This window comes from Pungitius pungitius, chromosome 1, assembly GCF_949316345.1.
Source record: "Pungitius pungitius chromosome 1, fPunPun2.1, whole genome shotgun sequence".
Taxonomy (NCBI): domain Eukaryota; kingdom Metazoa; phylum Chordata; class Actinopteri; order Perciformes; family Gasterosteidae; genus Pungitius; species Pungitius pungitius.
The window spans coordinates 5,922,230-5,949,202 of NC_084900.1; the positions used below are offsets into that span (position 1 = coordinate 5,922,230).

The 26,973-nt window shown below is 48.3% G+C and overlaps 1 protein-coding gene across 5 annotated transcripts; it reads left to right on the forward strand.

Annotated features, from left to right (window-relative positions):
• On the forward strand, window positions 1-26,973 carry LOC119222406 (RNA-binding protein with multiple splicing-like). 5 transcript variants are annotated; one of them, XR_009955882.1, is made up of 8 exons: window positions 1-545; window positions 10,740-10,817; window positions 11,124-11,162; window positions 13,172-13,234; window positions 15,387-15,537; window positions 19,024-19,093; window positions 24,217-24,337; window positions 24,783-26,973. XR_009955882.1 is itself a non-coding variant. In XM_062560872.1 (8 exons), exons 1-7 carry the CDS (start codon window positions 483-485, stop codon window positions 19,084-19,086), a joined length of 585 nt encoding a protein of 194 aa, XP_062416856.1. In that variant the 5' UTR covers window positions 2-482; the 3' UTR covers window positions 19,087-19,093; window positions 24,217-24,338. The 5 variants fall into 5 exon arrangements, 2 of the variants coding, with proteins under 2 accessions (XP_062416856.1, XP_062416857.1); XR_009955883.1 differs by having other exon boundaries at window positions 19,024-19,087; window positions 24,779-26,973; XR_009955881.1 differs by having other exon boundaries at window positions 2-545; window positions 24,779-26,973.

The following is a 26,973-nucleotide window of genomic DNA, read 5'->3' on the forward strand; positions in this document are numbered from 1 at the left end:
GGAGGAGGAGGAGGAGGGGGGGGGGGTAGTTTGCCTGAGGCGCAGTCCGCTGAACACTCAGCGTGGTTTCGTTTGGGGAGCAGCAACAAGAGAAGACTTTCCGGGGGACGCACAGGAATATCTGAACCGCGCAGAAAAACAACCGACCTGTTTCACTTCACCGTCTTCTACAACAGCTCTAAAAAAAAAACAACAACAAAAACCAACCAACAAACAAACAAACAAAGACACCAGACGGAGAGATCCTTCTTTTTTTTTTTTTAATCGCAGAAGTCGCGGTGGAAGCTCGGGTCAGTGGGAAAGTGGCAGCGCACGGACTGCGGTCTCTCGGAGGGTGCTTCATACATTTGGGTCCCGAAGAAGAAGAAGAAAAAGAACAACAACAACAAGAAAACGCCAAAGAAGGAGAAGAGAAGCGAAGCGGGGCGAAGAGAAGAAGACAAGACAGTCCAAGTGAAAGCGAGAAGAGAGCCCGCCTCAGAATGAATAATAGCAAAAGCGAGAAGGAGATCGAGCAGAGTGAATTCACCAACCACGAAGAGGAGGTAGGTACCCTGAACCTGCACCCACCTGCCGTCCCGTGGCCCGTGTCGTGTCCTGATATTAAATCTCCTGCTCAGTGATCGAGAGAGAGAGAAACGCAATCATCCCCCCCAAAAACGATGTTTCCTCCAGATGTTTAGCGTTTAAAACCCAATAAGACAATGGGGGGAAAAAAGTTGCTGTTAAATCATTAGACGTCTTACATCATTGCGCACCCTTCTATTTGACTTTATGGATATCACATATTTTTTTATTTGTCTTCCATGTGTTGCAACCTGACTCCGCAGCAGTGCGTCTTTTCCTCCTTAAGCCCCACGGGACCTGAACACAGATTCAATGAGTAATGAGAAGTTCCTGATTAACTCACTACATCGCACACGGTGATACCTGAAAACAGCCCAAAAAGTGTGGGACGGCAGAGGTAGACTTGACCCAGCCTTGGAAAAGCACCCAGTGAGGGAGGAGGGGAGGGAGGGGGGGGGGGTGGTTGAGATTCAGTGCCAGGGTGGGAATTAGTTTTCACTGAAGCCGAGGGAGCAATCGAAGTTCAGACAACTGCTGCTGCAACATGTACGCAATACGCCTTTATAGCTCCGGTCCCACTGCCTCTACCAGTCATGCAGGAGCACAGCCTCTCCATCGAGGTGGCTTACTGACATCTCGGCACGACGGGATTATGTCGTCTGTGCAAATAGAAATTTGGAGAAAATAAACACGTGTGGGGGGTGTGGGGGGGGGGTGGGGGGGTATCCACTCAGTGCCTGGTGGGAATGTGTTTTCCCATTAGTTGGACATTGCACAATCTGCCTCCTTAAATCGGTGAAAAGAAATGGTAGTGTTTGCTTTTTGCCGACTTGTTATTTCAGAGCCACCCTGCATCCCCCTCGCTGGGTGACGTAGGAAAGGTATATCGGATTATATCCGATTTTTCTCTTGGAGTAATTCGATTAAGGCTCAGTGGGCTGTTCGTCACTTTGTAACTGAATACCCAAACGTACGCAGCCCTGTTTCATACCATATTTGGTCCACTGTTGAGGTTACCGTCGATGCGGGGAGTTGCCGTAGCACCACGAGGCACCGACTTGAGACGGACCGCTTGGAAACCTGATGGAGAGTTTCAGTTTGTTGACCTCGTGACCTTATGTACTATGGTGCTGCAGCAGAGGTACTACAAATGCCCTGTGTGCCAGCACTTGAAGGCAGGGCTGTAATCGTCAACACAGATCAAGGAGTAACAGCGCACATTGTCGGGGGAATTTTACGTTTGAATCTATAAGAGGCTCACATGACGTGAGGACGGAAAGTCGTATAAAACCGAGTGAAACGCCAAATCGTCACATTTTAGAAGCTTTGGGCTGAATTTTGCAGAACAAATGACTTGAATGGTTTATAGATTTTCAGTTTATCGACCAAGCAACAGTGTTACTGATAGCAGATAGTCCCAACCAAACCGTACGAAACATTTCACATAATAACACTGGACAGCTTTGTTTTAGAGCTGAAGCTATCGGCCCACCAATCGAATAGTGGATCAGCTATTGATAACAGATGATGAAGGTCCACCTCTACTTTTTCTGCGACAACCTCATCTTGGGGGCCACAATCGCCCGTGACGACCGACGCGCAGCCGTCCCACAAATTGAGTCGAAGGCAGACAGCGAGGCAGCGAGAGAGCGAAGGCCCGAGCAGTCTAATGGTCGGCGGGGAGGGGGGGGGGGGGGGGGGGGAGGTGGGGGGGGGGATGTTTGGAAGCCGTCCAGACAGGCGGGGACTTAAATTTTACCCGGTCGAATTATCGTGAGGTCAGACGGCACCACTTTATCTTCTGTGTAACGTTGTGCGCCGCATGCAGAGGAGGTTCGGGGGGGGGGGGGGCGGGTGGTACTGTACCACGCACACACACACACACACACTCACGGCCACGAGCAAGCAGACGTGGCAAGGTGCAGTGACGCACACACGCACACACGTGCACGTGGTGTGCATATTTAGAGAAGGAAGAAAAAAGAAGGAAAAAAAACACTCACACTAAGAATAATGTGAATTACGCGTGACTGTGACTTGCATCTTTCCCTTCTGATTCATGAACATCAGAGTTTAGTCATTCCGCTCACACAAGCGCAATGCACGAACAATGCAGCCGCTTCATGGGTGATCAGTTTCCAACATTTGAATTCAGAAAGCTTGGTGCGCAACGACACCAGAGGAGCCATGACCTCTGACCTCAGCCCGGGGGCCGGTGTGACTCTCACATGCTGAACGACAATGGCTCCCCCTCCTCCTCCCCTCCTCTCCCACTCGATAGATCACTGATTCGACAGCCAGGTAAAAAAAAAAAAAAAACGAAACCCGGCCATCGCCGCTCGCAACCCGAAGCTGGCCGCTGCTCGGTGTTTATCTGGCGCGGACCAGTGCTCACCAAACATGGGCCTGCTGCAGAGGAGGTATGCGGGGGTGGGGGGGGGGGGCGGGGGGGGTGGTTGACGGAGCCCTTATTATCAGGCGTTGCGGGACGCTGTCACGTACCGCGTGTGATACGCCGTCTCTCACGGACACGGAGAGATAGGTTCGCAGCAGCTGATGTTTTCCAGGCCTTGTACGGACCGGAGACCCCCAGAGGGCCTCTTTTTCGGAGTAGATTTGAGTCCTCTCAACAGTGGGATGGGTTAACAGGGCGATTGCGGAGTTGTTTTTTCTTTTTCCGTGGATGCTCTTGTTTGTTTGTTTGTTTGGAACGTTTGGAAAGCTGTTTGATATTGAGTGTGGTAAATTGCAGACGCGGTGAAGGAATAAGGGAATAAGCCCAGTTCACCAAAGGTTAATCAAATCAAGACATCAAAAACAGTTAACTGGTCAATAAGCATATCGGCAGATTGAGCAATATATTGCTCAACACTCTTTTAAGCAGAAATATGTAATATTAAACAAAAATCCTTTTCTTATGGACTCCAGCACATGGACCATTTATGAATAATGAATCTAACTAATTTGCTCCAAGTTCATCAAGATCAAGAATATCGCCCCAAAGCTTTGCTCTTTACAGTTTCAACAACAGTCTGATCACCACTGAAAGCCATCATTTCTTTATTTCTAATCCTTGGTTAGGCCTGTTTTGTGTTAATGAATAGAAGTACGAGGTGAAGCACCGGCCGTGGGTACATGGAATGTATCAGAGCTAACCCAGTCACCCGCCTAAGCTTGACCTCTGACTTCCTTCTCTATCAATTGCCCCCCCCCCCCCCCCCGAGCTAACTGGTGTTTATTTAAGATCCGCCCGGGCCTCCTCAGCCCTGGAGGTCCACTCTCAACTGATTTTTGTGGGACAAATGAGTGGACACAGAGTGTCTCTCTCCGGGATGTAACCAAACACAGCGCAAGGGGAAGGGGGGGCGGGGGGGGTGGGGGGGGTGTTGAATCTGTTGATTCTAGTTCTGGCCGACCATAAAACGTGTAAGTGGATCTTTACAAGCGCCCAAAGAGAAACAGAACATCGCTCAAGCGTTCAGCAAGATGCGCCGGATCTCCCCCGGGTGCAATTGGATTGCGCTTTGCCCGTTCCGGGTATCCGCAACGGGTTCCTCTTCAAAAAGCAGGTCGTGTGGCCCGCCGTGACCCTTTCCACGTAGGCGGGGGGGGTTGGGGGGGCAGTGCCGCGCTGCGGGGAGGAGCGCCGGTCCACATTGGAGAGCGTGTATCCACGGAAAAGGGCACGCAGATATGCTAACGCTCCGTGACATGAAACGTTATCGGAGAGAGGGCAGCTCAGAGGGTAAGGTGACCATGATAGGGCACCGGGGACAACACGGACATGAATGTCACATATCGCCGAAGACAGGGTTCTCGAGTAAGACAAAAAATTATATATATATATATATATATATATGTATTTGATGTACGCAGTAAGCACAGGCTCACCCAAAGCGTTGAAAGCGTCTGATAGGTGGCAGTTTATTTATAAAAGCACAACAGGAATTGTCATCTTATCTCAGCCATTTGTCAGCTGCGCCGACAAGAGGTATTTGAAAAGACAACAACAAGGCTTAGCGTCAGGAGCGGCTGGCGAAGGGTCCTGCGAGGCACAAAGGAAAGACAAAAACGAGAGAGAGAGAGAGAGAGAGATGAAGAATTGTACTCAATATTCATATATATTTATGTATAAATATAGACACGGCTATATATAAACGATCAAAACCGACGGAGAGTGAGGAGCGACCTCGCCCTTTCGTACGGCGCCGCTTCCCTTCAAAGGGCCTCACTTGTCAGCGTCTGCATTTGCTTTTTAGATTAATGAAACGCGACGCCCCCCCCCCCCCCCCCGAAGTGTGAGAAGCTCCTGCTAGGCGGCGGCGGCGGCGGCCATCTTGCCTCGCTTTGTCACACCGCATTCATGTCGGTGGTCCGTCACCTCCACTTTGACGTGGCTCACTTGCAGAACTACAAACAATCCGCTCTGCAGCACGCACCGCCTCGATACTTTAACTAACACACTTCTTCACTCTTTCGCTCCCTTTCTACACTTTTATCTCCTTTCCTCTCCGTTTCCCTCCCTCCTTCCCTTTCCCTGTTCCACCGCTCTTTCTTTATCTTGCTCTGTAGCCGTTTCCTCCTTCCTTTCCGTCTCGTCTCCTCCTCTTTAATGCCCCTTTCCTCCCTCTCTCTCTATCGGCCAGCTGAGTCCGGGCAGACAAGCGGCTCATCCCTTATCGCCACCATACGTCGACGGCGTGGCCCTGAGATCGGGGGCCGAACAGAAGGACCGTTTATGGTCGCGGGAAGAGCTTCTAAAGACGAAGGGAGGGGGGGGGGGGCGGAACGGCAACAAGGAGAAACTAGTCCCCGAGACCGACTGTCCAGCCCGCGAGCGAAGGTCAAACCTGCTGCAGATGAAAAATCTAAAGGTGTAAAAAGGCGGATTAGCGCATTAATAAACGCTCCCACGGGCTCGGATGTTTCCCGCTCTTGGCTTTAACGATCGTCAATCCACTCACTACAGAAAAGTGAAAATACCCAAAGTGGGAAATTTTATAGTGATACGATATGAGAATGAACGTGTCATTATTTCGTTGCTGCCCCAGATTGGCTAAGCTCACTGTGCAAAACCATCTGGTGATACAGCTGGTTTCTATTTTGATCGCCAATTAATTGTCTTGAGTATTCTTTACGGTAAAAAAAATGATAAAATGGTCTGATTAGAGCTTCATATATGTGAATATCTTCGGGTTTCTTTTCTCACACAGGATGCCTTCAAAATCGGATCGACATTTTTGACCATTTCACAGAACAGACAACTGATCAATTAACTACAAACTAATTCGCAGATGAATTTACAGTGAAACCCTTTTAAGGAAAGACCATCCACCTTCTTTTTGCGTGACCTTTTTATTTGTAAGAGGCAGATTTTCTTATAAAAAGTGTAATTGTCATGGCGTCCTGAAAACTTTATTTAGTGCTGGAAGTCAACAAATAATAACTTGGTCTTGGGTAATGTAAGTATTTCCTAATATTATACGTCTCTGGTTGCTTTTAAATGGTTATCTGGGGCTTGGAATACTCATTGGACAACAAAAGAAGTACGAAAGGAATGAAAACACACTAGATTTATTTGGTGAGGTTCTGATAAACAAAGGAACAGCTGCACTATCACATAAAGACAAGCCTTTGGCAGTAGGCTTACATTTCTTCGCGGAGACTTGGAGGAGTATCTACTGTTGTTTTTGTCTCCACTTGCACGGGACACTTGAAGCCTCTGCCCACCCAACCTCGAAACCCCCCCCCCCCCCCCCCCCCAAACAAAGGGAGTCCAGGAAAAGGCCGACTCAGACTTTGGCCGATGGGTTCGCGTTAACGAGAGGCCTTTCGGAGATGTGAAGGCCTGGTTTCGAGGAGGTGAAGGTCTCCGGGGGGGGGTGGGGGGGGGCGGGCTGTCGGGCGGAGGAGTCGAGCTGATGCGTCGTCCCTCGCTGAGGAACCCACGGAAGGGGCCGCAACGAAAGAGCGAGCGCGTCGTCCATTAAGACACAGCAGGGTGGTTCGGGGGGGAAAAAAATTGCAGTAAAGTGGATGCTTACTTGCGTTTTTCTCGAGGTCGTTTGTCTTAAATGTCCTTTAAAGGTTAACCTGTTGGAACATTTACACGCCCTCACTGAGCTGGAACGCCGTGGTCGAAAAGCACTTGTGGGGAGTAAGAGGGGGGAGAGAGAGAGTGAGAAAAAAACAAAAAACAGAGAAACTCTCCTCTCGGAGAGTTCACTCGACCTCACAGTTGCCCCTCCCCCCGGGCCCCAACCTGCGCCCCCATCTGACCCCCCCGAACGTGACCAGCGGACAAACAGAGCCGTCCGCTTGTGGTCGCCTGACGCCCCCCCCCCCCCCCCTCGGGCTGGAAAGACCTGTCGCTCTTCACTCTTCTTCAACAAGGCGGGCGCTCAACCCGATGCGATAGCTCAACTTGCCTCCCCCCCCCCCCCCCCCCACCACACCCCCGAGGGGCTTTACGGGTCGATTTGAGCGAAGGGGGGAGAACCTGCGCGTGGATCCGCTGGATAAGCGGGTTGATCCGAGCTTTTGGGGTAATGGCGGCGCACAATGGGCTACTGTACCTCCTCTCTTCAAGGTTAGAGCCGTGTCCTGTCACGTCTGGCTCACCGGGGCCCGTATCTATTAACTTGGCTGTCAAATACACACTCGCTCGCCCTCACGCGCACACACACACACACACAAAACACACGCAAAAAAAAAAAGAAGGGAGGGAGAAACACACGGTAATCATCTCCCATCGCACCAAGGTCGCGGGCCTCGTTTCAGCCAGAACGAGCGGTCAAAAAAGCACTCAATTAAAGGCGGAGCAAATATCTGAGAAAAGTCACCGAGTGCGGGCAGGAGGTAATGAAGCAATAGATGTGACGCGTCCTGTAAGTCCACGACGCGGGCTGAATGAGAGCGACGCGCCAGGAAGCTGCGAGGTCATTTAATTAGACATATCCAGGCAGGTTTTTTTGGAGGGTTGTAAAATTGCATCCTGGTGCTTGGGTTATTGAGTCAATTTTGGCTTTTTTTTAATTAAAGCATCGTCACGTTTGATAGTGGAACGTGGGTTTTGGTGTGAAGGTCTGGGTTTAAGTGAGCTTCGCATATTTTATTAGTCTGGCCATAAGAGCAAGGATTGAGCTAAAATGATCCTCCTTTATAACTTCATTACGAAGGATGGTTTTGCTTATTTTTGTTGTTTTGGCCATGGTTTCTAGTTAAAAATAATGAATTCCAGACATTTCAAACACAAGCAGTTAGACAATCGTCATGTTTTCTCCAGAAAACGCTTACAGGTCACAGCCAGGCGCATTCGGAGGCGATTACCAAGGGAAACAATAAAATCATTATGCAAATTGTTCTTTGTCCCCATGCTTTGACCCGATGTACATGTCACTGAGGGATTAGTGCACGTTCCTTCGACTTCACAATGAAGTGCTTCTGAAAACCTGGCTACACCGTTGATTTTTTACAACCTTCATGATTGTGGAAAAAAAAGATGTGTGCTTCTTGCCAGGAAGGAATAGCCATGTCATTGTGTCCCCAGTGGGGGGCCAAATTGATTGGTTGATTATTTGATTAGTTAGAAATATTCGACAGCATCGGCAGAAACTATTCTTGTTACAGTTTCTTCATTGTGAACTTTTCTCAGTCTTATACGTTATTGGAGTTTTGGACTGTTGATGAAAACCAGGACTTTGATACGTCAAAAGGGATTTAATTGAGAAAATAATTAAGATGAATAAAAAAATAATAATTGTCATCAATTCCCAGATCTCATATTATGGCAACATGCGGGGGAAAAAAGCAACTCTTAAAATGTTTTTTATAATCCCCCCTCCCTCCTCCAGCCAGCAGCAGCAAACCCTTTAAGGTGCGATGATGGAGTATCAATAAGGCGATGACCTCATGCCGGGGCCTCGTGGAGTCCAGAATCACCGCTTAGGGGGTGCATTGATCCCATGGGACTTGCTGCAGAAGTGGCCTTAATAGGATGTGATGTTTTTAGAGCCCTCCGGGGCGGCAAAAAAAAAACGCCGCCGCGCTCTGCGGAGGCGTTGCCAGGGAACCGCGTCCCGTGTGCGCCCGGGCTGCGAGGTACTCAGCTGCAGCAGGCTGCCGCTCTCGATCGAAGCCTTCCCTCCGCTCCGCTAGCATGTGAGGAGCGCGCCATAAACGGTCAATGATTCAAAGGCCCGCTGCGGGCCACTCAGCACTATGGAAATGTAGGTATGTGACTCGGGCAGGAACCAATAAAACAAACGCTTCTAAAAACCCAATAAAGACGTTTTTTTTTTTTTTTTTTTCCAGCCAATCGGGGGCGGAATCGGCTCAACGTCCTCCGGGCTTGACCTTCGGTTTACTGCATCGTGACACTTTGATGTTTCACTTTAGATGGTTGCAAAGAGTTTATCGGGCCCCTAAGTGCTGCCCCTCGCACGGCGACGCCGATCCCCCCGCTCCGACTCTCCTTTTGTTCCCGCCGGTCTCCATATAAGGAGACCCTGTGAAAGGGCTTCATTAAACAGAGAGCTGCCAGAGACAGAGCCCAGTGACAGGGGCTCAGCTCCACTTCAGATAAGATAAGATAAGAGCCAAGGTGAGAAAGTCGCCGAGGTGAGACGTGGCAGCGGGATGGGGCCGGTATGGCACTCGCTGTCCCCCCCCCCTTTCCAGTTGCCAAGCTCCTTTGTTTGTGCGTTGCTCCGCCTTAGGCATCGGTGGTGCGGTATCAGGTTACGCGAGGCAACGAGGTGTAGTGTTGGCTCAGCAGCTCCTTTGTCCCCGCGAGTTGCGAAGCCGCTATCTAATGAATGTGGGAGCGACGCGTAAAAAGCATTCCTTTTCGGCTCCGTTCTGGATTCGGCCTCCAGCAGAATCCGAATATTGAGCAGATGATTCAATTAGGCACTGAAGTCCACTGCCCCATTATTATCGATGCGGGTGTGTCCGGGGGTGGAGCTGCTGGAAGTCTGTTTGATGCTCGCCGATCTATTGTTTCAACTCTCCTGTGCCCAAAAGCAATTATATCCTTGTACCGAAGCAAATTTAATAAAAGGAGATCAGGTATGAGGTGCTATTAGTGCCTGATAATGATTTAATGAAAGCGTCTGAAACTGCGTAATGTTTTCTTGGTCAGAACTTAGATTTCAGAGAGGTTCAAGGCGCATGCCTCTCGTGTTAACAGAACCCAGATGTTGTAGCTCATTTTTAGAAATACCTGAATTAACAACCACGCTGACCCGCTCGGTTTCGGACCCATCTACACGGAACGCGTGTTTTTTCTTTTTGTTGTTGTTCTGTTCATTTGCCTCTGAGATCGAACCTCTCAACACAGTGCAAAGCTAACTGCCTGCGATGGACATTTACTCCTTCCTTTTCCCCTTTAAATATTAACACCCTTTTTGGGGAAGCAAAGTCTCCATTTTACCTTTTTAGAGTCACACCCTCTTGTTCTTTCTTGACACTTTCCTTTCAGATATATGTGTTGCTCAAATGCTCTTGCATTCATTCCGGTGCGCGGTGGTTTAGTTGTTCTCCCGTGCATTCGCCCCCCCCCACAGTTTTGCAAAGCAATTCTTTTATTTCATCCCTTTTCTGAGCACAGAGGAGCTCATCTCATCACGTTTTTTTTTCCCCATTCGAGGGTTGACTTTGAGGTGGGAAAACGGGAGTAAACACTGAAAATGAAACTATTACCGTCTTAAAAAAAAAAAAAAAAGTCCGTCATGTTTCCCACTTTATCTACGCAACAAGCCACGGACCGCCGGCGTTACATTTTCCCTTTGGTCCCTCCTCGCCAGCGTGTGTACATTGTAATTCCCCGGGCCGGCTTGAGTTGCAAGTTGAAAAGTTCAAATGTAAAACAGAGGCCAGCGCCGTGAAGGGAGAGGGGGGGGGGGGGCGGGGGTTGGCGTGAAACGCATCAGGGCCGTAGATCACACGGGAGAATACAATAAACTCACTGTGGAAAAGGTGTGTGTGTGTGTGTGTGTGTGTGTGTCTGATTGGGTTTGGAAGGCTGAAAGACGTCCCTAAAAGAACTACTTCACTCGTGTCATTGCCCCCCCCCCCCCTTAGCTCATCTTTTACAGTCAAGTGCCTGTAAGGCTATTTATAACCAGTGGAGGTTAATGAAAAATACATGATCTCTTTCTTGTCTTCCCCAGGTCCGAACGCTATTCGTCAGCGGGCTTCCACTGGACATTAAGCCGCGGGAGCTCTATCTCCTCTTCAGACCATTTAAGGTATGTTTGTATGTTTTTCTTTTTTTTTTTTTTTTAAACGGAGCCGCCGCAGCGGCTATTCTTAGCGGCTTTTTCCCTCCAGCAGTCAATGGGACCTCCATTAATGGTGATGAAACAAACGGCAATGGAAAACTTCGAGTGCCTCTGTTTTTCCCCCGTAAGCCGAGGTTCAGTCACATCTTGATCTGAGTCTCGTGGAAAAAATTGGCTCGCCGCCTGCCGTGCAAAAACAAAGCTGTTTGCTTCACCTCAGACACTTGACGTCAGTCAGGAGCACCAATGACATCTTCTGTGTGTTTGTTTCAGGGCTACGAGGGCTCCTTGATAAAACTCACCTCTAAACAGGTAGGCCTGACAACACCAAACACCACTCTCTCATCACGCTGTCACTCTTCGCATTACTCATCCACACCTTCCGTTTTTTTTCTTCTTCTTCTTTCTTCCGTGTTTTCGTCCTGTGGAATACGACAGATTGGACCTTCCGTTGTCATTTTGTTGGAGGGAAGGGGGGCCTTTTGGTGGTCGCGATGCTAAGTTGTGCGTAGTTACAGGCAGTCCACTCCGTTGGGACGGGAAGGGAGAAGGGAGTTTTTCCAGAAGTGCCAAAGCGAGCGTTTTGACAGGAGCGGGGACTCGCGGCCCAGTTTTTGCCTCTGGGGGGGGGGGGGCGCGGGACTGAAAATGAGCTCCGCTGACAGGTGTCCGCATCAAGAGTAAAAGCGATTTAGCTTCGTGCCGGTGTTGCTCGGCGCCACGTTAAAGCCTGCGACGCCATCGTTAGGAGGGATTTACGGCTATTTTTAATCCAATGTGCGGACTATAACACCGCTGAACTCAGAACAAAGGGAAAATGTTTCCCCCCCCCCAGTATTGAAATTGAGTAAGAGTTTCCCTTTTCTTTTTATTTCATTGTGGTTGCATGCTTTAAAAGTCTTTCAAAGGACAACTATTTTTTATTTTATTTTTATTTTTTTAATGTTTTTTTACATACATTCGTTTCATACTATGGCTATTAACGCTTCGTTTATTGTTTTTTCATCCTGCACCTCTTTGCTTTGTGAAGAAGAGTCACCGAACACTCCCCGAAATCTTTCAAAATGATCAGCGACTCAAAGGCTGCGAGACGTAGGAAATGTGCAGGTTTTATTAGTTTGCCTGTTTAATGACTAAATGAGGCGCTCTTTAGCTGTACTTTGCCCCCCCCCCCCCCTCCCCTCCCTTCCCTCCCTTCCCCGCTTTGCCTCGTGCTATCATAATGGCCATCTTCCACTCCACAAGTTGCTTACAAACGGTGATGACAATGCGTACGCAGATCAGCCGATGCCCGACCGGTCCGAGAACACACAGCCATCTCCATATATAGCAAGAGCCACATCTCAGACTCTTTCTATTTATATTCCTGTTACGCTTCCTCCTCCTGACGTCTTCCTTTAGTCCGTCTTTCTCTTTTTTTTTCTCTCTCTCATCTTTCTACTTTTCTTCTTTTCTTTCTATTTTTTTTTTCTCCTCTCAGCTTTCTCTACTTGTTCAAAATTCCCATAACCCGAGACTGCTTTTCCGGATCACGCGCGGCTGTGCGACCCCATGGGAGCAAAATGTTTAGAGATTTTATTTTCTCTCCCCCCCCCCCCCCCCCCACCTGCCCCCACCTCCTCTCAGCATCCCCATCCACACACGATACGCCGCAAAAATGCAGGGGGTTTGAAACCTGACACCAAAACCCGGCATCACGGTGTGTTTTTTTGTCTCCTTTTCTTTCCTCACCTTTACTGTGGCGGGCTCGGCCTCTGGAGTGATGTCACCAGAATACAAAACATGTACGCCGTGTGTTTTCAACTGACGGGGAAAAAACGTTCCTACCTCTCGCTTAATTCTCACCTTCAACCTCTAAATCCTCATTCCTATGTTCCCCCTTTCACCCCCCCCCCCCCCCCCACACACACACACATATTCATCTTATTCTCTATCTCTTCTCTTTTTTTCATCTTTGACCCTTCGCCGTCTCTCCCGCTCTCACACTCGCTCGCGCACTTTCTCCCTCTCACATTGCCCGTATTTGGGCATATGGGAGCAGGATGATGAACTCTCCTTGTACAATGTTAGCGGGCCAGCCTCTACCCCCCCCCCCCCCTCTCTCTCTCTCTCTCTCTCTCTCTGTCCCCACGGTTTTATAAACAGGAAGAGAGAGAGAGAGAGAGAGAGAGAGAGAGAGACGAGGGGGGTTGGGTATGGTATACAAAATAATAAATAAGAAAAAGAAAAACATGTCCATGTCACTCAGGCAGAACTGCCGACTCAGTTTTCCTGCCTTAAACCATGTTTCTTCCTTTTGTTCTGTCTCCTTGTCTCCCCAGCCGGTGGGGTTTGTCAGCTTTGACAGTCGATCAGAGGCGGAGGCTGCTAAGAATGCCTTGAACGTAAGTGTCATGCCCTCCTCGCGCTCCTCGCATATCTTGTGATGACTTTGCCTCTCTCTGCCTGCCGTGCAAATGCATCCGGTATCCGGAATTTTCTCCTTCACACGCAAAAAAAAAACGCCAGGCGAAGACCAACATCTCGTGGCAATGTGTCCGAGTGTTATTTTTTTTTCTTCCCTTCCCCTTAAAGCTCTGCCCCGGGTTCCTGCAAGGCCGCGAGGACCATTAGCTCTTCTTCTACATATACATAGCACGTATTGATCCGGGGGGTTTAATTTTAATCTATTTCAGAACGCAGCTCAGTGGGAAAAAGCCTCGGCGAGGCAGAACGAGAGCGGGGGTTTTTACCCACAGACAGGACAGTAATGAACACCAGCTCTCACTCTGCTTTATTTCACCACCTCTTTTGCTGTAAGGGGTTCTTAGGATTTTTTTGTCACAAAAAGAGATTCATCGTCTAGATAGAGCGCAACTGTGACAGCGCGGTAGAGTCCTGTCAACTTTCAGAGAGTTTTTTTTTTTTTCTTTTTCCGGAGCGCATCAAAGGCAAAGCGGGGACGTGAAGAAAGTCTGAAAATTATCATCTTATTACGAGCCAACAATAGTCAGACTGTTTCCGTAGGCTCGCTCAGTGGGGCTGAGAAGTGAACAGTGCTCTTGTTTTTCGGGGGGGGGGGGGGGAAGCTGTGTCCCGGGGGGTCATATGGAGATAAGCCAGATTTATCTGCATATTGAAATAGGAAAAAAAAAAAAAAAAAAAAAAGGGAAGGAGGGAAGGCGTGGGATTTGTTTCCCGTCGAAGCAGAGCCGATATCCTCAAAACAAACAACTTGATTCCTCCCCAACACAACAACACCTATGCAACACCTGCCGCGCGCACCTCAGGCGCTTAAGAGGGCCGTAAGACCCATTTGAAGGTGGAGACCAGGCCTCGTTATACCCGTGTACCTTATTATACCTCTGTAGCCTCGACTGGCAGAAGCCCGGAGTGCACTGAGCCGAGGCCAATCCTAGTTAATTCCCTCCCCCTTCATGAGAAGAGTCATCCCTCGCTTGTTTCGGCTCAGCGCTGCCCGGGCCTGCAGGGACACGCAGAGAAAACCGACTCTCTCTCTCTCTCTCTCTCTCTCTCTCTGGCTCTTTAGCTGCGTGGAGCACTTCACTCTCCTCCTCCTCACTGCTTTTCTCCCATCGTTGAATTGGGCCGTCCGCGCTTTCATCGCGCGTTTCAACCGCACACGATCAAATAAGGTGAATCAGAGGGCGCTCCGTGGTCGCTGGCGTAGTCCTTCCAAGCCTGGCCGCTTCCAGAAGCAGGGGGGGGGGGGCGGGCGAACAAATAGATCCTTTGTTCGTGGGTGAAGAAGAACCTTTTTGTTTGTGTCACTTTTTCTAAGAAAAATGATTTGGACTGCCGCACATGTCGGGGGGATCAGCCGGCGAGGCGGAGAGCAACCGTTGTCATGCGGGCCTGCTAAATATCTAGTGGCTTTCAGCCGTGGCATCTCAAGAATTTGGCAGAGTTGGTTGGCAGAATAGTTTGGGGCGGTGATGCTGGCGATATGTCGCGGCGAGAGGCGGATGTGGCGTGAAAGACAACTTTACGCTAGCAAGCTTAGAGTCATCAAGTTTGGATTTTTTTTAAATTTAAGTTGGTGTTACCCGTCATCACGGCATCAAGAAATGCCAAAAGAAGATGAAAAGATGCAACGTGTCAATCCCAGGTATTAGCCAGGTCCCAACGGAGACGTAAAACACAACACGAGAGTGAGAATGAAACGGAGGTCGTGCATTAGAACTGTATCCATGTGGTCTGAATTAGGCTGATTCGTCCCTATTTAAAGGCACAAAACTATTTAAAACCAGTAGAATTTGCAAAAAATCATCAAACGTGTCAACTGGAATACCAAATAAAATCCTGGGTGCAATAAACATTTTGCAATTATACTATAATTGGACATATCTGTCCCCCCTTTAAACCTTTGTAAGAATAGAAACAATAAACAATACAAGTTATATAATAAAAACCAAACGCTGACTGAGTCCTTATGATAATTCCACTTTTCAATCTACTGGTCCATCTATTCCTTTCTACTTCAAAGCCCGCTAAGAAACAATATTGATGCTTGCACGTCTCTCCGCTTGATCTCAGGGGGTCCGGTTTGATCCGGAGATCCCTCAGACCCTTCGGCTGGAGTTCGCCAAAGCCAACACCAAGATGGCCAAGAACAAGCTGGTTGGCACCCCCAACCCCCTCCCCTCCCAGCAGAGCCCCGGGCCGCAGTTCATCAGCCGAGACCCATGTGAGTACTCTGAGCGTTGTCTCCTGTTCTCGGATCCGGCGAGGTAGACGCGCTCCCCCCCCCATCTTTGGCCGCTGGTTGCCGTGGCGTCTGGAAGGCGACCGGACAGCTGTTGCACATTATTGGTCACTGGTGGAGAATTTGAGCTTCAGCTGCGACTATCGGCGCAAAGTGAAGATTGACTCGGCTACTTAGCGGGTGAAAAGTAGATGGTGCTTTCATTGATGTAGCGTTTGAGACCTTGTCATTTTGTGGAAACGGGTCAAGAGCATTTCTCTTGTTGGATCATTCCCAACCCCCGTGGTGATAAAAGTGTTCTTGTGCCGCGCGCGGCGGCTTTGATTTGATGACCATTCGACCCCCCCCCCCCATGACCTCTTGCATTAGGAATCATAGTGCCTTTGAGTATCAGGTGTGTATCGAGTATTCAATTGCAGCTCTGTTCACTTTTTAAAAAAAATTCTCCATCTAGTTAAATATTTTCCACAGGGGTCAAGGACTCTGCGAGAATCCGCCATTGATTGTTGAACATGAGCCAGCTGCGGCTGTACATTCCTCCTAAATGACCAGGCCGCTCTTATCTTGGATCTCTCTCTCTCTTTTTTTTTCGCCAGAGAAAGGGCGTGTACTTAGGGCCTCAGTGGGAAATGGAAGGAAACGAATAATGAAAGCATGACGTAATCACCATGAGACAAATTGCTGTCATTTCCTGATAAGAGATGTTTACATCAGCCAGTTTTCTGATCATGCGATTAACAGCAGGCAGGGAAAACGCTCCTCAGGATCGTACCGTCATACGATGGTCCTCCTGTAAGCGTTTTTTTTTCTTATTATTATTATTGGGCATTTTAAATGTGCACTTACTCTGTACCACTCTGCACTGTCATCTCTTCACTTGTGCACTATTTCCACTGGACTTTTTTCACACTCGACTCAAGTCAACTTGTCATATCTGGGATGGTTTCCTCTCATTTCATCCAGAATGAAGTGTCTTAGATTATAAGGGGGTGTAATTGACTGTTTTGCCAAGCCTGTTATGCTTTCCCTTCTCACCCGGGACATATGCAGCTATGGAATAATAGTAATAGTGACAGATTTACCACTTGAAATAGTTTTGAAATAATGTGCCTTGTGATTTCAAGCGGAGAAAAACAACAATTGTCAGAGCTGGAGCTAAATAGATAATCAAGCCAATGTAAGTTTCATGCCTTGGTTATCTCCGACTGATTTAGCAATGGTTCCAGCTGACTGATTTGAAATCAGGAATTGGGGTAAAAGGGATTCGAGATATGCAGTTGATGCTACATACGAGCTCTTTTAAGAATACTGTGCTAGATATTGCGCATTGTGTTCATGCACCCTTAGTAGACACGCAGTTTAATGCGAAATTAATGAAAGGTTGTACATTGGTGTTTGAGGGTTTAGCAAGCTGGTCATCTGGTTTAAGGAAATGAAATGAGAGGAAGCTACTTCACGCAACTCATGCTGCCCCTTGTGCCCCACCTTCGCCGCCACGTCTCACCGCCGCCGCCGCCTCCACCCCGTCTCTTTAGCCACCCACCCATCCACTGGCCACCCTCCTCACTCCACTCCTCCTCTTCTTCTTCTTTCCACAGATGAGCTCACAGTGCCCGCTCTATATCCCAGCAGCCCAGATGTGTGGGCGTCATACCCGCTGTACCCGGCGGAGCTGTCACCGGCCCTCCCACCCGCTTTCACCTACCCCTCCTCGCTCCACGCTCAGGTAAACCTGCGAAAACCTGTCCCCTCCTCCTCCTCCGCCATCACCAGCTCCCCCACCAGCACCGCCTCGAACCGCCGCCCCTCACTTCTGCCTGAGCTCCACCGCTCAAAGCCCTGAAATCTCTCTCTTCGTGTCTTCATTCCACAGATGTACCTCAGAGTACACACCACCCAGTCGATGCATTTTTCATGATTAGTTCTCCAGCTCTTCCGCTGCTGGTTAAACTCGTCTTGTTTTGAAGACAACGGGGGGTTAGTTTTGGTTTTGGAGAACTTTTTTTTCCCTTTTTTCTTACGCCCATGAACATAATCAAATCATATCTTAAAAACTGCCATTTCTGAAATTCCATGAAAGCAGAAGGCCGTTTATTGATAGGAACAAATTGACATCATAAATAATTGATGTACGGGGTATAGTTCAATTTTGACTAGCAGTCTGGCTCTTAACTCATGTCATGTGACTTTATTAATCAAGTTTGAAATGTTGGCAATAACTATTGACCACCAGAGACTTCATCGATTAAATCCCCCCCCCACCCCCCTTTTCAACCATCAATGATCTAGTTTATTGAGGCTTTCTAAGCCGCACTGTTCCACTGCGAGTTCAAATAAGAGTTCTTTATTGATCTCTCGAAACTTCTCTCGTGGAGCATGTTTGAAGCTGCCTGACCCCGTTAAGATCTCGGTATTAGATGTGCGGTTTCAGAATACTTGTTTGTCGATTGTCTTTCTTGAAGCTCGCAATGATTTCTCAGTACTAACAGTCTCTGGGTTATTCACGCCTTTTATCTCTACTAGAGGGTCTATAGACTCCGTGCATAATTAAGACGCTAAGGTGAGTTAGGTACAAAGCCCCCTAGCAAAGACACTAAAGCAGATGATGTCAGAATTTGAAATAAGTGCGAGGTGAATCTGCCCAGTTGGCATATTTCTATATGCGTATACTATGTGAGCTGACGCTGACAAACACAAAGGGAATCTGGCTTTCAAGAGGGGCTTGTGAGTAATGTTCTGACCTTGAGGAGATGCAGATGGGAGACATAAATATATTTATATTAAACATTCTTACGGCGCACACAGACACAGACTAAATGATCTAAATCGAATTAAAGCTCCCTGGTTTATCTGCTGCTGTCATCTTTCTTAGCACAGTGGTGTTATTGGATTGCTCAAACATTTTAGCTGTTTCATGTGACCCGTGGAAAAAATCCCCCGAATGAGAAAGAATGGCTAAAAAGCTTGACGAGTTTAGGCATTTCTTGTGGCAATTAGGCCTATTTGCTTTCTTGTTACACTCTTACGGCTCTATGCTAAGCTAAGCCCATGGCTTAGCCTATGCTTAAGCCTATGCTAAGCTAAACCGATTGCTTAGCCTAGCATAAAGATTGTAAAAAAAACAGCAGAGACTCCAGGACGTCACTGCGTCCATCACCCCGTAATACCACAATTGTTTTTTTTTTATATTTTGGAATAATCACAGAAAATAAAACATGTTAATTATGTATCTTTACAGGCTGGTAGCTGGATTTTGATAGATTTTGCCGCCAGCGTTTATGCTAGGCTACGCTAACCAGCTGCTGGCAATAGCCTTATGTTGAGGGTGAATGTGTACATTTATTCAGGTTACATTTCAAATGACAGAAAAGTATTCTAAATTGAATATTAATTTAAAGTTTGTGTAAGTTGTATAGACTCATGTATTTGTGTATGTGTGTGTATTAATGTGCGCGTGTGTGTGTTTAGATTCGCTGGCTCCCACCTGCAGATGGAACTCCTCAGGGATGGAAGTCCAGGCAGTTCTGCTGAAGTATGTGTGAGTAACACACACACACACACACACACAGACGGACACAAACGGCTCTGGATTGACCGAGAAGTGCGCGTTGCGCCGTGAAAAAGCTTCAGTAAATGTTATGACACTTGGTTTAAACAGGCACGGAGGTATTTCTAAACACATGTCGGGGGGGAATATCAAAGAGTGTGTCCCGCGTGCGTGTCGCGTGTGCGTCCGGTGAGCTCGCCTCTGCTTACCCTCAAACATTCCCACGACAAAACCCTCCGCCCGGCCCGAACGCCAAACCAACCAACCAAGTAATAAGTCACATCTCCGCGTGCCGCGAAAAAACAAACAAACCTTTTAGAGGTAAATGTGAGAGTTTTAACAGCCCGGCGGGCTGATGGAACCACGGCGAGTATTCGCACATCATCGGCGAGACCCGGAAGACGCGTTTCAGAGGGGAACACTGCCTCCACCGCTCAGGCCGCAGCGTACAGACGGGTGGACTTTTCCCCATTGATGTGACGCTTGATCCCAGCCATCAAAGTAAGGACGTCAAACAGAATATACGATTCTCCTACGGGCGACGTTTTAATAAAACAGACGGTCTAAAACGATCATATCAACGGTTTTGATGGGTCAGTTATACTTCACTTAGTACTTTTTACCTCACAGCATGTATTGTGTGTCTCCATAGTTGCATATGTACACACACACAGCATCGACATGTGATGCTGTGATAATAATTAGCAAATTGCTAACTCTTATCAGAACCTTCAAACAGACACTGAAAGCAGTAAGAATGAACCCAAACAGTAAATGGAAACACGCCTGATTTTTATTGCACTTGTATGTGAGGGAGACTGTGTACTATAGTGCACACATAAAGAATGGACTCAGAATATTGTCCCATGATAATGTTTGTACAGTGCGCAAAATACATTAGGGAATGTTTGTCATTTTGTCAGACGCTGGCTGGATGAGATACAACTTTTAATTCATTAAAGCTTTTTGGTCATTTTTTTCGCATTACGGCAAAGTGCACAGTGGAGAATTCCAAAGGACGGATGGATGTGATGCTCCAGAAGGTCGTAAATGTGGAACATGCACCATGATCTGCCGAGGTACTTGGGTATTGCCTGGAAGGGCAGTTATTATGAATCTTTATTAAAAAATGATTACCACAGGGATGGATTTAAAACAAATCGCAGATGAATTCATTTCTAGCGGCGCTGCAGATGGGAAAACTGAGAAGTTCGGAGTCTAATAAGTGCTTTCGATAAGTCCACGAGGCCACCGTAGCCACGGATGAGCTGCACAGCATGTGGGCCTCGCTCTTCTGCCTCGGACACACTAAACGCCGTTGTGCTTGTGTAGGAAAAACAAAAACCCACAAAGCACAACAAATCCCCTGCTAGTCTATGTTTCTCTGTTGGCTGACTGGGTCTCTGTGTCTCTGTGTGTGTGTGTCTCTGTGTGTGTGTGCGTGTGCACTCGGCGCCAGTCACGCTGTCCCCAGTAACCTCCCTCTAACTCTCGGGACAGGAAGAAACATGTTCTGCCCGACCCCCCCCCCCCTCGGGGGAGCGAGTGAGGAGTGGGTGGCTGGGGTGGAGGCCCACACTCATCAAGCCGTTGATTGCTGCTCGTCCCGCCGCAGTCCCTCCTGTAACCCTGCACCCTCGCCGACTTATCTGTTCCCAAACGCTAAACATCGGAAAAGAAGAAGAAGAAGAAAAAGAAAGAAAAAAAACAGTTTGAGTAATTTGACGTTTGGGGGATTTTTGTCTTTATCGTGGGGGTAAAAGGAGGAAGGGAGTGGAGGTGGGAGGGGCTTTGAGGAAATAATTACTGCTCTATCAAACAGGGAGGAAGTCATTTGGCCCGGTCAGGCCGCCCCAGTGGATATTAGCAACAACATCCCCACATCCGGCTCTCAGCAGCCAGGCAGAGCGTATTGTTTGCTAATCACAGGCCGCTGCAGCAGGTATACGTACATGCCCAGGCAAGCACACAACAACACAGCACATGATCAAAAAGGTTTTGGTCGTACAAAATCGATTAAAAACATTTTTAAAAAAAAAATCTCAAAAACAGACTGATACAGAGATGTCTTCCAAAACTAAAACAAGATGATCACTATAGTAAGAAAATATGGATCTACTCACGGCGGAATCCCATTATATCACCAAAGTAAGTATATACGCGTATATTTGTATATAGTAAAATGGGATCAGTATGGGAACCATAATAAAGGACGAAATGTCAACCGTCAGTGTTGAGTTGGCCCCGCTGCTCCGTCCGTTCCCTGATATTTCGCAGCTTTGCAAACAAACAGCTCGTGTTGTTCTTGGCCCCTTCTGGTCTGCAAGTCGACTTCGGGGGGGGGGGGGGGGGGGTTGTGGCGACGGGTGTTACGTATTTTCAACGGGGCGCTCGCGAAACAACTATGCAACAATTTTTTTTGGTATTTGTCGTTTTCCCCCCCAAACACAACAAGAATGCACTCGCACAATCGGTCCGCTGTGACTCGGTCATGTGCCTTGAAAAAGAGGCGGGCGCCTGTGAACTGTTGCTCATGAGACGTCGGGGGGGGGGGGGGGGGGGGGGGGGCGGCGGTGGGCCTTGTGGTCGGTCGGTGGTTGTCTCGGCATCCGAAGGACGGGGGCCCCGCTCGTGTGTCGGAGCGCGTTCGGGAGTCCAACCGTGGGAGACATTAATGTGCGTGTGCGTGTGTGTGTGTGTGTGCGTGTGGGTGTGTGTGAGCAGCTGAAAGTGTCCGGGGGTCTTTCTAGTCATCGCTGGTGATGAGTTGTCCTAATCACCCGGCAACCCTCCTGTCAAAGGATGTCAACTCTATGTGCGGCACTCGCACTTCATTCCATCTGGAGCTCGTATGTAGACTGTGATGACTCGGATGCATTACAGTGCGAGTTTCGGGTTGTTGTGCGACCCCCCCCCCCCCCCCCCCCCCCCCTCCTGCCCGGGAGGCTTGGGACCGGTCATTCGTCTGACTATTTGTGAAGCGGAATTCTATTTGACATTCATGCTCCGCCACAGAGAAAGATCCAAAGACAACCTAATAGTGGACGTTAATGCCTAGTGAACTGCAGGCAAAGGTAATCCGGATGTTCCATCTGATGTGACATGCTGGGGGAGTGCAGTGTGTATCATGCATGCTTGTGTGTTAGCCTGAGAGAGACCTGTGTGTGTGTGTGTGTGTGTCCGGCTGGCTGCCCTCAGGAGATTTTTGGCCAATAGCCCGACAAAACCGATGGTTCCTGTGCAAAGTTGGACTAACTCCCACTGGAGAGCTGAGGACCAGCTGGGGCCCCTTCTAATAAGGAAGTGGTACTTTATTCCTTCACCCCCTACTGACACACACACACACACACACACACACATACGTGATAGCAACACTGTGGCCTTGTCCCTGCACCGGCGTGTCAGCAGCTGCATTCATCACCACCCAGATCCAGCAGCGATTGCTGGTATGTGAGAAACACAGCCGGGGCCTAAAGGCTTTTCTCCGGATTAAAAGGGGCTTCGGACTCTTCTGCCTCTTCTTCACGGCCGCGCCGCGCAGGTAGAGAGATCTTAAAGGGCCCATACGGTTTTAGGCCAATGAGTTTGAAATTGAGCGCACTTTACATTTTCACACAGCGTTCTCGAACGCCGGCTCTTGATGACGAAGATGAGAGATTAAAACACATCTGTAGCGGGATTAGATTGAAATAGAAAAGACTGATACCATTGAGAGTGGTTTTCGCAGTTTCTTTTTTTTTTTTTTTTTTTCCTCATTGATTTGCAGACTACAGACTAGCGGAGTTGGTGTTGGTTCTATATTCTCTCTCTTTATTTCGCAGCACGGCATCAATGATCACCGATAACAGACACACGAACACTTGAACACCTGAAGCCTAGCTGCAAAAAGAAAAAGAAAGGAAAAAAAAGAAAGGAAACAAAGGACACATTCACTGCAAACCGAGTCCCCTCCCACATTGTCAAACACCACTTGTTTACCTATCTCACATCACGCGCCCGGGCTCCAGTTATTGAATGTAACACATTAAGCTCGCGAATCACTAAACCGTCCCCTAATCCGCCCAGACATGTTCAATGATCAACCCAATCTTTAACCTTGACGTCTCAGCCAGAACAAATAGGGGGAGGAGGAGGGGGGGGGGGGGGGGGGGAAGGAGGGTCTGGAAGTATGCGTCGCATCAGCTTAGCCAAGCGGCTGTAACCACGCATCGATTCCCTCACCCTTGATTGAACGCGCAACAGGGCATTAGCTAGGCCAGCCGTGGCCCCCGTGTCTTACCCGGTACGGGGGGGCGGGGGGGGGGGAGCGGTTCCCAACTCGACTGCAACAGCCTGCCTCGCTAGTTTCTTTCTTTTAAGGTCATGTTTGATGTACTAATTGTTTATTGTTCCAAAGAGAGTCCCCCCCCCCCTCTTCCCGAACCCGAGTTACCCCGGCCTCTGAGACATGTCTATTTCTGGTGATGCATCCGGGAGGGGGGGGTGGGGGGGTGGGGGAGGTCGGAGGGTTGGCCTCTCTCTTCGCTCTGCCGGTGATGCAGATGGGGGAGTTTTTGCTGGAAAGGGATCGTGGGAGATATGGTTGTCAGGCAGCCGATGAACATAAGTATTTAAGACTATTGTCTGGCAAACATCCTGTTTGTCACAGTTGGACTTGGGAGTTGGACAAAACGGTCTTTTTAAAGGGTTGGTCCCCTGGTCAGAGTGTGCGCGCCTCACATCCTGACAAAAAGAGTATCACTATCACAAAAAGAGCATCGCTTGAGAAATCTTGGCGTGGGCATGAAGGCCGCACCTTTCCAAAAAGCCTGCATTTACAAAACTCTGTGAGCTTAAAAGGTGGGGCCGAGAGCATCTCTTTTCCGGAGAATAAACATCGTGGTATTGAATGTTCCCGTATTTCGAATCCCCTTTAAGGGACGTGTAATCACAAGCTGGCGGAGTGTCCCTTTCAAGCTATACGCACCCGCTCTTCCGCCATAAGGCATCGACACGAACTGCGAGCGATCGGATCGACAGCCAGAAACCAAAGGGGGGGGGGGGGGGGTTGGGGGGGTCCTCCGCTGGCGGTTCAGGACTCGGGGGTCAAACTCTGCCTTCTCTCGTGTGCCCAGGTTCCTGATGTGTGATGGTGGCCGTGGCCGGCTGTGACGGGCGTTGCCGATCGCACTCTCGTATCCAATTAGAAACCACGGCGACTGACCCGACTCCAGCCGGCGGAGCAGCGTACCGTCGGTGAGTGCGCCGCCTCGGGGACCTCGCGGGCCCACGTTGACTAAAAGGTCTAGATCTCACCTCGGAGTTCTGCCGGGGTGTCTGGAGTGGAATTTTTTTTTAAAAAAACCTGTAGATTTGCAAAAGAAGCTGTGAAACGGCCGTGGTTTGTTATTTAATTTCTTGTTTTGGTGGGGGTGGGGGGGGGGGGGGGGGGTGTTGTATATGTATGACATCTGCTGCAGTGAGCCATATTGACAGCGTGGCAACTTCTGTCTTTATCTGTGGGGGTAAAAGTGCGTGCGTCAGTGTTTGCTCGTCTACTCGGTGGCGTGATTTCAGTGCGAGTGTGTTTGTGTCGCGCTGTCCCCCTGTGTTTTCATTAGTGGACCCGGTTTCATGTGTGGTGACCATGGCAACCTCACCCCTTTCCTTGTCTCTGTCTCTCTCTCTCTCTCTTAGGCAGCAGCAGCCTCAGGACATTCTAGACCCCAGCCTCCATCACACATCGAGCCCCCCCCCCCCCCTCCTCCCTCCTCCCCAAGTCCTCCCAACTCCTTTTTTTTATACTGTTACATACTCAAGATTTTACCGGCAGCGCTTTGGCTTCGCCTCCTACGACACCTCCGTGAAAGGTGGCGGGTGCGTGCGCGACAAAGCCGCACGCCGCCTCGGTTAACCGCCCGTCTGGCGCCCGTCTGACGGGCCTCCCTTGCCGCGCGTTGTCCACGTGCAAAGCGTGAAAGGCGGCTAGCGGCGTACACGAGGCGGTGTTTTCCCCCGAAGCGCCGCCGGGTAATGTTATCATACGACTATAATTATTACTATTCTGTATATCATTCATATTAATGTTATTATGACTATTAGATACATGTTGAAGCATGAGTTTGCAAAAAAAAAAGAAAAGTGAGAAAGTAAAAAAAAACAACGCTGTACATTTCTAGATATTTTAAAGAAATACAAAAAAGTATTTTTGTAATCGAGACTGTTTGAAATGGTTCTGTTTGATCGGTTCATGTTGTGACGAAGCGTGTGAGGAACACTCTTTATAATTCTTTTTTTTTTTTTTTCACCCTTCCTGTTTTTTTTTCCCGCCATTATAAAGTCGCCTCTGCTGTACCAAAGCAGTTTTCTCTTCTCTGTTCTACATACCGTGTGGTTTTAGGGTTTGCTCGTGTGTGTGTGTGTGTGTGTGTGTGTGTGTGCGTGTCTTTGCGTGGTGTCTTCACCTCACGAAGCAAACATATTAGTCCTTTGTCTAAAACGCTTTGATTCAACCCGAGCAGTCAACGTTCACTCGGAGTGCGAGAAACACACCTGATCCCTTTGCACAGGTAATCCGATGTGTTTGAGGTGGTGGGGGGGGGGGGGGGCACCGACGGGAACGAGCCATTGCCGCGAAAAAGTCGAGTTACACCAGAGACGGGCAAAACGCCCCGCAATACTGAGCCCTGCTACAATATGAGGAGTCTGCTCCTTTTGTTGTCTAGCAGGAGGACAGCGGCACCGTATCGAGAAACAAAAGACCAAAAGGCATCTTCTTTTACACTGGAGAGCTATCTAGGCTGGTGGAATTATTCCGTTTTATTTTTTTGTGGCTGCTTTGTAGTCCTCAGTCTGATTTCTTATGAAGTGTGACTTTATTTTTGCTGCATGTCTCTTTTGGTGTCACTCCAAAAGAGCCACTCTGCATCTGAAAGGACATTCACTTTAAGCAATTTGTCTCTTTTGTCTATTTTTAGGGGAGCCAACGAGATTCAACTTGCTTTTGTAAATTTACTGATGATTGGGAGTGAAGTAAAAAAAAAAAAAAAAAAAAACCTTTTGTAATCGTGTGTATTTTGGGCCTGCAATAACGTCTTTGCTGTTTGACATATCATCGAGTGATCTTATTCCTCTGACATTTTGACGCCAAAATCATCATTTTTGTACTTTTTCTGATGAGGGCTGAAGTCACATTTCAGTGACGTGACGATCAAAAGAGGAAAAACTGCAAGAAATACAATCTTCCCCCGCAATGTTTAGCCCAGGTGTGTACAATGATATTGGAGTGGTTAAATCATACAGTCAGTGTTTGTAATGAAAAATAATAATAATAATTAATAATAATATGCACATCATGTCAACTGATTTTCTGGAGCAGTTTTTGCTTTCCAGACATTTTTTAAAGCCAAGTGTGGCACCAAATTTATTAGAACAAGTATTTATAAGATGTGTGTGTGTGTGCGCGCGCGTGTGTGTGTTTCTATGGGTGTCATGTTTTTAAAGTTAGAAGATGCCCACCATATAATTCATTGTAAGTATTATTGTACGTTTTAATTGTATATTCATTTGGTAATTTTTCTAGAGCTTCTTCTTGTGTTTGTATCTGATATATGAATGCTGTTTTACCCGCATAATTCACTGTGAAATCTAGAGAGAAACCTCGAAACGAATGGATCATTTTTTGTGTTTTGCCCGCAGTACGGTACAGAGGTTCCTGGAAATGAATATGATGATCCCTCCCTTTGTGGACGCTTTCAGTATACCATGTGCGTAACTGTGTGTTCTGTGCATGTTCACGGCATGTGTGTGTTCTTCTTTTCTTTCCCTTATCGCATACAGTACTGTTGATATTTATGTACTTTATAGCCGCTGTAAGGAGGAACTGTATTTCA